The following is a 15979-nucleotide window of genomic DNA, read 5'->3' on the forward strand; positions in this document are numbered from 1 at the left end:
ATCGTATAATCATACCCACGGATACTTGAGGTGACATTGGAGTATCTAGGTGACATTAGGGTTTTGGTTGATTTGTGTCTTAAGGTGTTATTCTAGTACGAATTCTATGATAGATCGAATGGAAAGAATAGCTTCGTGTTATTTTACTACGGACTCTTGAATAGATCGATCAGAAAGGATAACTTTGAGGTGGTTTCGTACCCTACAATAATCTCTTCGTTTGTTCTCTGCTATTAGTGACTTTGGAGTGACTCTTTGTTGCATGTTGAGGGATAGTTATATGATCCAATTATGTTATTATTGTTGAGAGAACTTGCACTAGTGAAATTATGAACCCTAGGCCTTGTTTCCTAGCATTGCAATACCGTTTACACTCACTTTTATCATTAGTTACCTTGCTGTTTTTATAATTTCATATTACAAAAACCTATATCTACCATCCATATTGCACTTTTATCATTAGTTACCAGGGCTCGGGAGGCAACTCCGTGGTGGCATGCAGATCTTTGTCAAGATCATGAATACATGAGATCAGATGAGAACCAGAAGACGACGACCCTCGGCGGGATCCTAGCCGAGGGAATCCACAAGACCCCCGGCAAGCGCCTTGCCGGGGACGACCGCAACACCACGGCAAGACCCTTGCCGGGCCTTGCCGGGGACACCAGCGGGGCCGCAACCAGGCCCGCACCTACCAAGATGCCACCGTCGTCCCCAAGCAGCTGCTAGCTCAACCAACTGGGCAGGCACCTGCGTGGCGACGGGCGGCCTCTACACCGACTCAGCAAGCACCTGCGTGGTGGCATGCAGCTCTTCGTGAAGACCCTACCACCACGCCACCTCAGCAGCCTGCCTGCCTACATGGCACCGCACGCATTGCTGGCCCAGGCGCATGTCGAAGCGAGGCGGGGCGGCGGCGGACGGGATGGGCCTCGTTCCCGTCCCCGATAAAGCTAATGGACACCTAAGTAGCGCATTTAATGCACTTTGTCCTGTAATGCCGGGCGATAAGCTCGCGCACTGTAGACCTTTCGACCTCCTATGTGCCACTGTGGCGACCACTTTTGCCTATAAAAGGAGGCCCGAGGCGGCCAGGAGAAGGATTCGGCTCTTTTGGGCAAGTTACACCCCGTAGCTAGCTCAAGAACACAAGAACACCCAATACATCCACCAAAGCAGGACTAGGGTATTACGCATCGTCGCGGCCCGAACCTGGGTAAACGATCCGTGTGCTTCCTGTCAGACCTGCTCTTCTCACAACCTCGCGCCCGCCAACCATAGAAGGGATTCCAGTGATCTCATAGGTGTCGTTTCCCACCGACATCTTTGGCGCGCCAGGTAGGGGGCTCGCAGATGTGGAAATCTGGTCTGATCGGAGTAGCGGCTCCATCGTGGCCGTCGTCCCAAGGAGGGAGACGACCAAGCCTGACGGCGCTGTGTGCAGATGTGGTGGACGCCCGTGCGACGATAGAAAAGCTAAGTCATGCCGAATTTTAAACATTCCTTTTTATATAAGGTTATTCCCCTTGGAGATCTCGTCCTTTGTATGGAAAACCTGCACGCAATGGGGCCATTCTGCTATTGGCAATGCCCTTACTCTATTTCGGGTCCCCTCAACAACTTAAGCGGCCGCGTCAAGAACGACACGGTAGCCTTCCGCAATTGGCAACACTCTCGATTCTAACTCGAGTCAAGCTCGACAGTTCGAGCGGCCACGTTGAGAGCGGTAAGGTGGTTCGCCTGGCAGCAAGCACACCCGGCAGACCATTGGGGATCCGTCCCCGAGGAGCCGCCCTGGGTTTACGCGCCGGGAGGCCTACCCGATTAGCGTAGGGTGAACATACAAAGGGGGGATTGAACAGGAAAGTGACATGCATAATATCAAAAGTGCTGCAGAGTCATATTACATCACTTGTTGCCGCAGTTCTAACTAAAGATAAAAATTGTCTTGGTTGTGAACATGCAGCAACGAAAAGAAACGGGGTGCCTAGTCCCGGCGCTAGCCTTCTACCCTCTGGATTCCATCGATGCCGCTGATGACGGGCTCGATACGCTCCCTGAGCGGTGCGAGGTCCACATCCTCCGGCAAGCTCTCTAGCGCAGCGTCGAAGTCGAGGTTGGGATTCCAGTATGCCACCTTGGTGAGAACCTTGGTCATGGCACCCCGGCAAAGCCTCCGGGCCTCATTGGCCAGGAAAGTTGCCCTGGTAGAGCAGAAATGCTCCAGGGCTCCAAGGACACCCTCGAAGAATAGGGTTAGTCTAGCGTTGGAGGTCGTGCTACGATCCGGGGCGTACCTCACGTTTGGCATACCCATGGTGGCCAGCTGCGTGGTGATCCTGCCGGCGACGTCCTCGAGGCGGCTGATCCAGCGATTCTCGCCCTCCACAAAATCCTTGTGGTTGGCGGCTTCGTTCTTCCGCTATAGCTTCTCGGCCTCCAGATCCTTGGCCAGGGTCTCCTCCCGAGCCTTGGCCTCTGAGAGCATCTCCTGAAGGCCCTCCAGCTTCTGCTTCAGGTCTTTGATGGAATCGTTGGCCTTGGAGAGCTGCTCGGCCTTGCTGAGGACTGCACCCTGCGCCTCCGCCAGGGCACCATTGAGCATGTCCTTCTCCTTGGCCAACTTCTGGGTCTGGTCCTTCAGCTCGTCCCGCTCCACCTCCAGCTCCTTCACCCTGTCGGCGTGAGCCAGAGCCTGGGCATCGAGTGCCTCCTTGTGCCTCTTCTCCAGCTCCTGGGTCCGCTGCATGACGAGCTTCTCCACCTCCTCATCCTTGCCGCGGAGCGTTGCGGCAAGCTTCTCCTCACGCGCGGCAAGGTCCTCCTCCTGGGAGTTCAGCGCAGCCTGGTGCTGGGTTCGAGCGGCCTCGGCTGTGGCGGCAAAGTTCTCCGCCATCTCCTGGGCCTTCTTGATGTCGGCCTGCTTCATGGTGAGCTCCACCTCGCGCTTGGCCAGCTCGCCCTGGGCGGCCATCAGCTCCTCGCAAGCCTAGCGGAGCCAAGTTTGCGCCTCGTTAACGCGTCCCTTGAGGTCCGCCTCCTCCTTGTCCACCGTTGCCATCCTGGACTTGGTCTTGTCCAGGCGGGCGCGGTGGAGCGCTTGGAGCTTCCGGAAGCTGGCGCCCATGGCCTGGAGAAGCCGCTCCTCCCGAGAACCGTCGCCACCGGCGCTCGGCTCATCAACAACCTCGAGCCCGGCGGCGGCAAGCACCTCTTCGTCGAACACCTCTCCCTCGATGGGCGCCCTGGAGCTCGAGTACCCTGGGAGGTGGATGAAAAGGTTGTCGCTCACCCTCAGATACCTGCCGGAGCCAGAGGCAGTGGACGAGGAAGGCTGGTCATCAACCACCTCCTCCTCGGCAGCGGCCTTGCCGGCCTCCCCGGTAGGCCGCTTGCCGGCCTCCTCGGCAGTAGCCTTGCCGGGCTCCCCGGCAGGCCCCTTGGCGGCGTCTTCAGCAGCGCCCTTGGCGGCCTCCTCGTCGACGATCTTCTCGGCCTCTGCCTCGGCGGCCTTGGCGACATCCTCGATGACGGTGTCTATGTCCTCCTGGTCCGCCGACGGACGATCTGGATACCAAGAAGGGGATGAGGCAAAGCCAAGACCAAGAGTCAGAAAGGACAGAAAAAGAACAGGGACGGAAGGCGAGTGACTTACCCGTGCCGGACTGGGAAGCAGAGGTCCCCTCCCCGCCAACATTTGGCGCCTAGGCGAAGCCACCAGCGCCGAGGTTCTCCTCCTCCTCCTCCGTGTGCATGGGCTCGGTGCTTGGCGCCCTTGCCGGGGGGGCGGCGTAGTCGATGGGGGCTGCGTGTTGGGGGTAACCCTCTGTGGCTCCTCCTGCTGCTGTCCTCCTCCTGCAACCACGGCAAGGTCAGCACCAAGAGATCGTGCCCCCAACACACGTCGATGAGGGGTGAGTGGTGAACTTACGCTGGGGGATGTGCCGGGGGCTGCTGTCCGGGCTGCTCAACACCACCAGCGGTGTACCGAAATCCCTGCCGGGGGCTGGCCGCTCATCGAAGCCCTGGCCCTCTTCACCCTCTGGGCCAGTGTCTCCACATCCCTGCAAAGATGAAGACGAATCAAGATAAGTGGCACGGTCCGAGGTGACGGAGATGACGGGAAGGGACAAGATACTTACTCGTCCTCCACCTCCTCCTCTGCTGCTTTCCTCTTCCTCCTTGGGCTGAGGGACCCGAGGTCAAAGGTGACCTCCGCGTCGACGTCTGCCGGGGGAGGGGATGAAGGCGGAGTCTAGACGCGCTTGGATGAAGAAGAGGCAGATGCTTTCTCCTTCGCTACCGCGGCCTTCACCGATTTCTTCGCATCTGCGGCCCTCGTTTGGCGCGCAGACGCCTCCTGGGCTTGCCGGGGCTGCACGACCCTGCCGGGCCGAACCGGCTCACCAGAGGTGGCCCGCCGCAGGACTCGCCCCCTCCCCGTGGCCGGAGGGTCGATGGCCTCGGCCTCCTCCGACGACGACTCGTCGACCACATCATCGACAAGAGGGGCCCCGGTGCCAGCGCTGCTGGCCTCCCCAGCGGACTCCGCCCACTTGGCAAGCTCCTTCTCCTCCGCGGCCGCCGCGGCCTTATCCTCCATGCCGCCAGCGTTGCCGGCCTCCTTGGTGAGCTCCGCCTCCACCGCCCTGGTGGCGATATAGTCCAGCTCCGCCTGGGTGGTGTCCTGGACGAGCCGCGGCTTGGCGGTGACGTACTTCTCCTCCAAGGTGTCGAAAAACTCCTGCACCTGGTCCTCCGGCGGCTCAGCCCAATTTGGGACGAGGCCGTGCGCGTTGAACTCCAGCATCATGGCGATGATGTCGCTCCAACGCGAATTGTTGCATAGCAGGACCACCCCCGCCGGCAACTTAAACAAGGGCCCATTGGCGACCTTGCCGGCCTTCACGGCCTTGCCGGACCGCTCGACCTCGCCGTCGCGGTTCACGTCGAGCTGGAAGAGCCACTGGCAGAAGTGGGCGTGCCCCATCACCGTGAAGTTGTGGTCTAAGCCGGGTCGGAGCCTCATGATGTCGGCGTCGTTCGTAAAGAGCCAGGCCGGCCTCCCCTTGTTGTGCAGCGGAGCGATTCGGCGGCGGATGAAATCCGCCCCGATCATCTCAAGGGTGAGCCCGGCCTCGGTGAGGCGAAGGATCCTGGTGGTGGCAACTGTGAGCTTCCTGTCGTCGACATCGACATCGCTCCAGTCGTTTCTGCGGACCGGCGGCGCCTGGCGAACCTCGCAGAATGCTGGTGGGTCCTTCTCCTCAATCCAGCACCACCGGCCTCGCCACTCCTCCCACCTCTCCTTCTGGGCGCCGTCCGGATATGTCTGTTTCTCCTGGGTCCTAGGGATCCAGGCGACGCAACCGGAAATGGTGCCCCCCTTTTGGATGCGAGGGAAGAAATAGTGGCGGAAGAGCGCCGTGTTGGGATGCACCCCGGCGAAACCCTCGCAGAGGTGCGCAAAAAGAGCCATGCACGCCACGACATTTGGAGTAAAATCCAGAAGATGGAAGCCGTAGGTGTGCATGATGTCGCTGAAGAAATCAGAGAAGGGGGGCAGAGGCCGCAAGAAAAGTAGTCAACGAAGAACGGGTACCGATTCGGGCCGGCTTCGGCGAAGACGGCAGGGATGACGTGCGTGGCCGGATGCCCTGTCGTCTCGCTTCCCGTCTTGCACCCCCACAGGTGTTTGAAGTAGTCCCGGAGTTCGACCGCGTCGATCGTCGACGGGAAGTAGGCGTGCTGCGTCCGCCGCACCGCCAACCCGCTCTCCGGTGGCTCCTTCTCCCCGGCGTCCTTGGCCACTCCCTTGCCTCTGCTGGTCTTGGGTGCCATGGAGGCTGCGGGAAGCGAGGAATGGAGGATGGCGAAGGCGCGGCGGCGGCGAGCGAAGGCAAGAGCTTGAGAAGGAGGAAGAAGGGGACGACGGTTCCGAGATTGGGGAAAGCACGAAGGGTAAATGAGCAGTGTGCCCATGGTTATTCCTTTTTACGGGGAAGGCGCGGGCCGCCTCTTTTCCCATTAACTGCAATGTGACACATGCGTGCGGGAACCGCCCCGCGCATGGCCCCACGTCACGCACGATACTCCACGTCGCACGTTCAACACGGGTCGTGGGGAAGCGCAGCGGACGAAACAGTTACTGCGGTAAAAATCCGCCCCACCTGCCCGCGCACCGTTCTGGGCCTAGCCCAACAACACGTCGCACCTATGTGTGGCCCAGGCCCGGGGGTTCCTGTCGGTGTACAAAAGTAGGGGCTCTTCTTTTGACCCCTTTACTTGTGCACGGGCAGTCAGAGCCGCGCGCCACGGCCACACTTAGCAGGGTAGAGGAGGGAAGCCGGAGAGAAGCCGAAGCCCAAGACAAACAAGACAGCGCCAAGTGTTTCTTTTTGAGATTGCATACACTTATAGCTCCAGTGCATCCATTGCATGGCAATCCCTACTCACTCACATTGATATCTATTGATGGGCATCTCCATAGCCCGTTGATACGCCTAGTTGATGTGAGACTATCTTCTCCTTTTTGTCTTCTCCACAACCACCATTCTATTCCACCAATAGTGCTATGTTCATGGCTCACGCTCATGTATTGCGTGAAGATTGAAAAAGTTTGAGAACATCAAAAGTATGAAACAATTGCTTGGCTTATCATCGGGGTTGTGCATGATTAAATACTTTGTGTGATGAAGATAGAGCATAGCCAGACTATATGATTTTGTAAGGATAACTTTCTTTGGCCATGATATTTTGAGAAGACATGATTGCTTTGTTAGTATGTTTGAAGTATTATTGTTTTCATGTCAATATTAAACTTTTGTTTTGAATCTTATGGATCTGAATATTCTTGCCACAATAAGAAGATTACATTGATAAATATGTTAGGTAGCATTCCACATCAAAAATTCTGTTTTTATCATTTACCTACTCAAGGACGAGCAGGAATTAAGCTTGGGGATCCTGATACGTCTCCAACGTATCTATAATTTTTTATAGTTCCATGCTATTATATTACCCATTTTGGATGTTTATGGGCTTTATTATACACTTTTATATTATTTTTGGGACTAACCTATTAACCGGAGGCCCAGCCCAAAATGTTGTTTTCTTGCCTATTTCAGTGTTTCAAAGAAAAGGAATATCAAATGGAGTCCAAACGGAATGAAACCTTCGGGAGAGTTATTTTTGGAACGGAAGCAATCCAGGAGACTTGGAGTAGACGTCAGGGAAGCTTCGAGGAAGCCACGAGGCAGGGAGGCGCGCCCTACCCCCCTGGGCACGCCCCCCACCCTCATGGGCCCCGCGTGGCTCCCCTGACCGACTTCTTTCACCTATATATATCCATATACCCTAAAAACATCCAAGAGCAGAATAGATTGAGAGTTCCGCCGCCGCATGCCTTTGTAGCCACCGAAAACCAGTCTAGACCTGTTCCAACACCCTGCCGGAGGGGGGATCCCTCACCTGTGGCCATCTTCATCATCTCGGCGCTCTCCATGACGAGGAGGGAGTAGTTCACCCTCGGGGCTGAGGGTATGTACCAGTAGCTATGTGTTTGATCTCTCTCTCTCTCTCGTGTTCTTGAGGTGGTACGATCTTGATGTATCGCGAGCTTTGCTATTATAGTTGGATCTTATTATGTTTCTCCCCCTCTACTCTCTTGTAATGGATTGAGTTTTCCCTTTGAAGTGATCTTATCGGATTGAGTCTTTAAGGATTTGAGAACACTTTATGTATGTCTTGAATGTGCTTATCTGTGGTGACAATGGGATATTCACGTGATCTACTTGATGTATGTTTTGGTGATCAACTTGCGGGTTTCGTAACATTGTGAACTTATGCATAGGGGTTGGCACACGCTTTCGTCTTGACTCTTCGGTAGAAACTTTGGGGCACTCTTTGAAGTTCTATGTGTTGGTTGAATAGATGAATCTAAGATTGTGTGATGCATATCGTATAATCATACCCACGGATACTTGAGGTGACATTGGAGTATCTAGGTGACATTAGGGTTTTGGCTGATTTATGTCTTAAGGTGTTATTCTAGTACGAACTCTATGATAGATCGAACGAAAAGAATAGCTTCGTGTTATTTTACTATGGACTCTTGAATAGATCGATCAGAAAGGATAACTTTGAGGTGGTTTCGTACCCCACAATAATCTCTTCGTTTGTTCTCCGCTATTAGTGACTTTGGAGTGACTCTTTGTTGCATGTTGAGGGATAGTTATATGATCCAATTATGTTATTATTGTTGAGAGAACTTGCACTAGTGAAAGTATGAACCCTAGGCCTTGTTTCCTAGCATTGCAATACCATTTATGCTCACTTTTATCATTAGTTACCTTGCTGTTTTTATATTTTCAGATTACAAAAACCTATATCTACCATCCATATTGCACTTGTATTACCATCTCTTCGCCGAACTAGTGCACCTATACAATTTACCATTGTATTGGGTGTGTTGGGGACACAAGAGACTCTTTGTTATTTGGTTGCAGGGTTGTTTGAGAGAGACCATCTTCATCCTATGCCTCCCACGGATTGATAAACCTTAGGTCATCCACTTGAGGGAAATTTGCTACTGTCCTACAAACCTCTGCACTTGGAGGCCCAACAACGTCTACAAGAAGAAGGTTGTGTAGTAGACATCAAGCTCTTTTCTGGCGCCGTTGCCGGGGAGGTGAGTGCTTGAAGGTATATCTTTAGATCTTACAATCAAATCTTTTTGTTTCTTGTTTTATCACTAGTTTAGTTTATAAAAGAAAACTACAAAAAAAGGGAATTGTGGATGCCTCATATGCTTCATCTTTTTAATGTCTTTCGTGAAAATAAGGATTCCGATAATTGTGCCAAAATGTTAGAAGAAGAATGCATTAAAATGTTTGGCACTAAATCTTTGAATGATGAGCATGATTGCAATGTTGTTAGTATGAACTCTTTGAATATTCATAGTACCAATGATGATTGCACTAGCCATGATGAAAATGTCTCTTATAAGCATGTCAAGTTTTGTGGAGTGCATAGAGTTTGCAAGTACACATCAAATAGGGAAGATAGATTTTGCAAGAGGCATAAGTATTTAGAAACCAAATGGTTGCAAGAAAGGCTAGATGTTTGTGATGAAAATTTGAAATTTCTTTGCCATCCTTGTGACTTTCAATGAATGTGATCATTTAAATACCCAATGCAAATTGTTTCATGATCGTATCGTGTCCAAAAATTGTGATGACTTGATTTCCCTTGCACATCGGAATGAACTTAGTTTGCTTTTGGGTTATGAAGAAATAAAACGTATAACTAAGGATATGCCAGAATTTGTCCTTGATAAAGTTCTTGATTTTGATCTAGAAGAAATTTTTATGTATTGTGCGGTGAATTGCATGGAAAATCCTTATATTGCCAATTACATAAAGACAAGAAAACAAATAGAAGATGAAGAGAATACTAATAAAAGGGAAGAGACTTCCCAACATCTTCTGATTAACGGAGAGCGTGGCTACAGTACCGCCGCCTGGCGGGCATTCACTGTAGCCATCCCCCATCTCTTCTGATTAATGGAGCACATACTTTGAGGGAGGGGAGGTCCGCCTGGTGGGGAGTCGGCCTCCCCCGTGCCGGCTGGTCAGGAGTCGGTCTCTCACTGATAGGTAGGGCCCGCCGCCTGCGGGCCGTACCGACAGTCTGTAGTGGGAGCATGGCCTCCTCTGCCATAGGTGATGTCATGGGCTGCGTGGCGACAGTGCCGCGTCGGGCGAGGGACGTCCGCCCAGTACGCCGCACTGTGGTCACGCTCCGCCCTGGATTCGGGGGTGGCAGGCTGCACTGTAGCCAGACCCCGTCTCGTCGTTATAATGAGGTGCTAACTTTGAGGGCGCGGGGGGGGGGGGGGGGGCTTGCTAGGAGTCGGCCTCTCTAGAGGCCGCTTGCTAGGAGTCGACCCATCTCGTGGCTGCCCTTTGAGCTTTGTCGCCTTCCTGCAGCCGGCCGTTTGGACCAGCCAACCTTAAGAAGGCGGCCCTTCGTCTTTGAGGCTTGAGGGGCGCAGCCGACCCCGATATCTTGAAGTGCCATGGGGAGCAGATGAGGCTACCCGTGGTCATTTACTCCGACAGGAGGACAACTTGTGTTGGCCGGTCTGCTCTTGGACGAGTCGGAGGACGAGGTCTCCCTCCCGAAAAGTGAGGGGCTTGATCTTCTTGCTGTGGTAGTGCCTCGGGCCTTGCTGGTAGATGGCTGAGTGGTTGTGCGCTAGGAGACGTGCTTCTTCGAGTTGGTCGACACCGTCTTTGCGGGCTTCTTTGGCCTCGGCTTCAGTGTACGTCATGACGCGCGGCGAGTACAACTCGACGTCGGTCGGGATGACGGCTTCTGCTCCGTAGACGAGGAAGAACGGGGTGAACCCGGTCGACCGGTTTGGCGTTGTTTGGAGACTCTAGAGGACGGCCGGCAGCTCTTCGAGCCAGCTGTCGAGTGAACGGATGAGCGGCTCGACGAGCCGCGGCTTGATGCCGGATAGGATGAGGCCATTGGCCCGCTCGACCTGGCCGTTGGACTGCGGGTGTGCAACGGAAGCCAGGTCGAGGCGGATGCCGGAGATGGAGCAGTACTGCGCGAGTGCGCCCTTGGCGAAGTTGGTGCCATTGTCCGTGATGATGCTGTTCGGCATGCCGTAGCGCACCGCGATGTCCTTGACGAATCGGACGGCCATTGGCCCATCCAGTTTCTTGATTGGCCTTGATTTGATCCATTTGGTGAACTTGTCCACCGCCACCAGCAAATGCGTCATGCCGCCTCGGGCGGTCTTGAAGGGCCCCACCATGTCGAGTCCCCAGACCGCAAAGGGCTAGGCGATCGGGATGGTCCAGAGTGCCGACGCCGGCTGGTGGCTGCGCTTGCTGAAGCGTTGGCATCCCTCGCACTTGAGGACGAGTGACTCGCCATCTTGGAGGGCCGTGGGCCAGTAGAAACCATGGCGGAAAGCCTTGGCCACCAGGGACCACGAGGCGGCGTGGTGCCCGCACTCGCCCTGGTGTATGTCGAGGAGAATCTCAATGCCCTTGTCTTGCTCGATGCAGCGCTGGAACACGCCGGTGGAGCTGTGTTTGACGAGCTCATTGTTGATGATGTTGTAGGCGGACGCCCGATGCTGCACTTGTTGGGCTTCGGTCTCGTCCATGAGGAGGACCCCGTTCTCCAGAAACTCTGAGATGGGCAGGGCCCACGACGGCGCCGTCACCACGGCAAAGACGGCCACCATGGCGGGTTCCAGGGCAGCAGCCCCCGAGCCGGGTTCAACAGCCCCCGGGTCGGGAACGGCGGTGGCCGGGTCGACGGCAGCGGCCCCCGGGCCGGTTTGAGCAGTCCCCGGGCCGGGTTCGGCAGTCCCCGAGCTGGGTTGAGGCGCAGCCGGGTCGTCCGGGACGTAGATGGACTCGGAGTCCGGAGACGGCTTGACGGACGGCTTGTGCAGGTGCTCGAGGGAGACGCCGGACGGGATGGATTGCTGGGACGAGGCGATCTTGGCGAGCGTGTCGGCTGCCTCATTTTCCGCGCGCGGGACGTGGAGGAACTCGCAGCCCGTGAAGAATCTGGACAGCTTCTGGACGAGGAAGTGGTAGCTTGCCATGTTGGGGTCGCGGGCGTCCCACTCGCCGGAGCACTGCTGCACCACCAGATCCGAGTCGCCGTAGCATAGGATGCGCCGGATGCCGAGTTCCTTGGCAAGCCGGAGGCCATCCACAAAGGCTTCGTACTCGGCGACGTTGTTGGAGGCGGCGAAGTGTATCTGGAGCGCGTACCGGAGCCGGTCGCCCTTCGAGGAGGACAGCACGATGCCAGCCCCCAGGCCGAAACGCATCTTCGAGCCGTCGAAGTGCATGCGCCAGTGCGTCGAGTCCGGCGGCGGCGGCAGGTACTGGGTCTCGGTCCAGTCGACGAGGAAGTTGGCCAGGGCTTGAGACTTGATCGTAGTGCGGGGCTCGTAGAGGATGGTGTGGCCGGCTAGCTCGAGCGCCCACTTGGCGACCCGGCCAGAGGCATCCCGGCACCCGATGATCTCACTGAGAGGGGTCATGCTGACCACGGTAACAACATGCTCTTGGAAGTACTACTTCAATTTCTTGGCGGTGAAGCCGTAACACATCTTCTGGTAGTGCGGGTAGTTCTTCTTGGAGGCGGAGAGCACCTCGCTTAGGTAGTAGACGAGACGCTGGATGGCTTGGATCTTGCCCTTCTCTGGTCTCTCAACCACCATCACTATGTTGACCGACCGCGAGGTTGCGGCGATGTAGAGCAACAGTGGCTCCTTCTCGGCCGGTGCGTCCAGGACGGGTGCGGTGGAGAGCATGCGCTTGAGATCCTGGAAAGCCTCGTCCGCCTGGTCGTTCCATTTGAACGGCGTAATCTTCTTCATCAGTTGATACAGGGGCAAGGCCCTCTCGCCCAGCCGGCAGAGAAACCGGCCGACCGAGGCCAAGCAGCCGGTGAACAGCCGAGCTGGCTTGCGCATGCGCTCGATGGCCTTGATATTCTCCGGGTTTGCCTCAATGCCGTGCTCCGAGACGAGGAAGCCGAGCAGCTTTCCAGCCGGGACACCAAAAACGCACTTTTCCGGGTTGAGCTTGACCTTGTACTCGCGCAAGTTGGCGAAGGTTTCCTTCAGGTCGTCGAGGAGCGTGAGGTGATGCTTGGTCTTCACCACGATGTCGTCCACGTACACGTGGATGTTGCGGCCGAGTTGCGGCAGCAAGCATTTCTGCATGTAGCGCTGGAAGGTGGCGCCGGCGTTCTTCAGGCCGAATGACATGGTGATGTAGCAATACGCCCCAAAGGGCATGATGAAGGACATCTTCAGGGCATCGGCCGGGTCCAGCTTGATCTGATGATAGCCGGAGTAAGCATCCAGGAAGGACAGGGGCTCACACCCGGCAGTGGAGTCGATGACTTTGTCGATCCGCGGGAGGGCGAACGGATCCTTGGGGCAGGCCTTGTTCACGCTGGTGTAGTCGATACACATGCGCTAGGTCCTGTTCTTCTTCAGGACGAGGACTGGGTTGGCCAGCCACTCGGGGTGGAACACTTCCATGATGAAGTCGGCCGCCAAAAGCTTGGCGATCTCTTCACCAATGGTTCTTCTCTTCTCTTCGGAGAAACGTCGTAGGGGTTGGCGGACAGGCTTGGCATCCTTGCGGATGTGGAGTTTGTGCTCGGCGTACTTCCTCGGGATACCCCGCATGTCCTTTGGGGTCCATGCGAAAATATCCCGATTCTCACGGAGGAAGTCGACGAGCTTGCCTTCCTATTTGCTGTCGAGGCGAGTGCCTACGACAACGTACTTGATGCAGCTGGGGTCTTCCGGGTTCAGCTTCACTTTCTTGGTCTCCTTGGAGGGCTTGAAGGAGGCCTCGTCGGCCGGCTCCTCGGCCGGGACTGGCACGGCCGACGTCTCATGGGCTAGGGCGACGACCCGGTCAAGATGGCGCCGCTCGTCGGCTATGACCAGCGACTCGGCCAGCTTGGCCCCGTCTCGGGCGCACTCCAGGGACCTGCGATAGTCGCCGGTGATGGTGATGAGGCCCTTCGGACCCAGTAGCTTCATCTTTAGGTAAGCGTAGTGGGGGACCGCCAGGAACTTGGCGAGTGCAGGCCGGCCCAGCAGCGCGTGGTACGCGCTGGACAGGTCCACCACCTCGAACCAGAGCGGCTCGCGTCGGAAGTGGTTGCTATCGCCGAACAGGACGTCGAGCCGGATCCGCCGATAGGGGAGCAGGAGAGGCCGGGAACGATGCCGTGGAAGATCGTCCGGGTTGGCTCCAGGTCTTTGGCCTCGAGGCCGAGCTTGGCCATCGTGTCGCGGTAGAGGATGTTGATGTTGCTGCCGCCGTCGATGAGGACCCGGGAGAACTTGCACGTGCGCCGAGGTGCGACGATGGTGGGGTTGAGGACGAGGGCGTAACCACCCAGGTTCGGCATGACGGACGGGTGGTCCTCCCAAGTCCAGGTGACCGGGCGCTCCGACCAGTGCATGTATTCCGGCTTGGTCGGGATGACGGTGCTCACCTCCTGCCGAACGAGGCGCTTGCTGCGTTTGTCATCGCCGAGGCTCGTGAAGACGACGTAGGTCGCGTTCTGGGCCGGGTAGACGTCGTCGCGCATTACGCCACCAGCCGGAGGCGGCGGCGGAGGCGGAGACGACTGCCCCGCTCCAGGGGCCGGGTCCGGAGGAGGCGGGATGTCGCGCCTCATGAGGCGCTTGGTGATGGCGCACTGCCAGAGTGTGTGCGTGGATGGCCTTGCGCCACTGTGGTGCTTGCAGGGGGCGTCGAGCATCTCCTCGAAACTCATGGCGGGTTGCCATGTCGTCTTGCCGGTCTGTCGGTGCTTGGCGGCCGGGTCGGTCGCGGGCGCCTGCTCGGCGGCCACGACGAGCCGGTTGTCGTAGCGCTGGGCCGGCTGATCGGCCTTGCGCTTGTTGTTTTGCTGGTTGTGCTGCTGCCGGCTTCCTTCGCCGGCCGGCTTTGGAGGGGGAACCGGCTTCACTTTGCCGGCTTCATCCAGTGCCACATGGATCTTCATGGTGGAGTCGGCGTTGGCGTACTTGTCCGCCGTCACCATGAGCACGACCATAGTGGTCGGCTCGGAGCGTAAAAGCTTGTGCTTGAGGAGGGTGCCATCCCGGCACCCGTTGATGAAGTACTGGATTGTTTGGACTTTGTGGACGTCCTCGCAGCTGTTCCGGAGCTCGGTCCAGCGTGCGAGGTACTCGCGGCCGGTTTCCGCCGGTCCCTGCACGCACATGGCGAGCTGGCTGGGGCGGCTGGGTCGTTTGTAGGTGCCGGTGAAGTTGCGCACGAAGGCCTGCTCGAAGTCAACCCATGCGTTGATGCTGCCCGCTGGCAGGCTGTTCAACTAGGTGCGGGCCGACCCTTGGAGCATGAGCGGTGCGTAGCGCACGGTGAGACGGTGGTTACCGCCGGCGATGCCGATGGCGGTAGTGTAGTCGGTGAGCCAGTCCTCCGGCTTCATGGTGCCGTTGTACTTGGGGGTGTCGCGGGGGAGCGTGAACCCTTTAGTAAAGGGCTCATCCCGGATGCATGGTCCGAAGCACGCCGGCCCGATGGGGCCGCTCTCCTCCAGCTCCTAGGAGAGGGCGAGTTGGTCGAGGCGGTGGCGAGCGTCGATGTCGTTGATGGCGCGTGGGCCCAGCCGATCGGCGACCGTGCTGCGGGGGGCCGGGTCGACCGTAGTCGGACGTCGGCCAAGTTGGAGCAGAGGGTCGAATCGGCGTTGGACCTCTGAGACTGGCTTGTCGCCCAAGCCGCCGGCAGTCGTTGGGGCAGGGTTGCGCTGAGTCCGGGTGCGGCCGGAGTGCACCTCGGGAGGGATGGCGCCGAAGGCACGTCCGATCGCGCCGCCCCGGGACAGTACATCGGCGACCCAGCTCGGCTCGGGCGCGTCCGGCATGAAGCCGTAGGCGGCGTTGCGCTCCAGCTGAGCGGAGTCCAGGCGATGCTGCGTGGCGGCGAGCGTCTCGGTGAGGTCCAGCGGGCGCTGGCGGTCCTCGTCGAGCCGAGTTCGGGCCTCGGCGATGTTGGAGGCGTCGATGTCGGTGCCGATGGGGACAAGAAGGCTCTGCATCGTGGCGCGTAGCGTGTTGGGCGAGTCGACCCGCTCCGTTGGGGCCTTGGCTTCGGCGGCCTTCCTCGCCGCGCTGGACGAGGAAGAGGCGCCGGTGTCGGTGACGAAGACCTGCACACAGAGGTCCATTGCCCCGGCGGGAGCGCCGCCGCCGAGGGAAAGGGGGGAGTCGGAACAGCCAAGTACCTCGTTGGGGTACTCGTCGGCCGTAGGCGCATCGGAGATGCGCAGCGCGACGAAGGAGGCGGCGAGTGCGTTGATGACGTCGTCCGCCAGTGTGACGGGCTCGTCGGAGTCGGAGAGGAGCCCCGTCTGAAGCATGCTCCCAGCCAGG

General features: G+C 57.4%; 1 protein-coding gene across 1 annotated transcript; it reads right to left on the minus strand.

Moving 5' to 3' along the window:
* Positions 1-12115: 12115 nt before the first annotated feature.
* LOC141041067 (uncharacterized) lies at positions 12116-12517 on the minus strand. Its single transcript, XM_073507178.1, has one exon. The coding sequence runs from the start codon at positions 12515-12517 to the stop codon at positions 12116-12118; it is 402 nt and encodes a 133-aa protein (XP_073363279.1).
* Between the last annotated feature and the right edge of the window lie 3462 nt (positions 12518-15979).

The sequence above is a fragment of the Aegilops tauschii genome, chromosome 2 (assembly GCF_002575655.3).
Source record: "Aegilops tauschii subsp. strangulata cultivar AL8/78 chromosome 2, Aet v6.0, whole genome shotgun sequence".
Lineage (NCBI taxonomy): Eukaryota > Viridiplantae > Streptophyta > Magnoliopsida > Poales > Poaceae > Aegilops > Aegilops tauschii.

Bases quoted from the DNA above. Each gene is read 5' to 3' on its own strand.
- LOC141041067 (XM_073507178.1), bottom strand. From the start codon at position 12,517: ATGCGCAAGCCAGCTCGGCTGTTCACCGGCTGCTTGGCCTCGGTCGGC.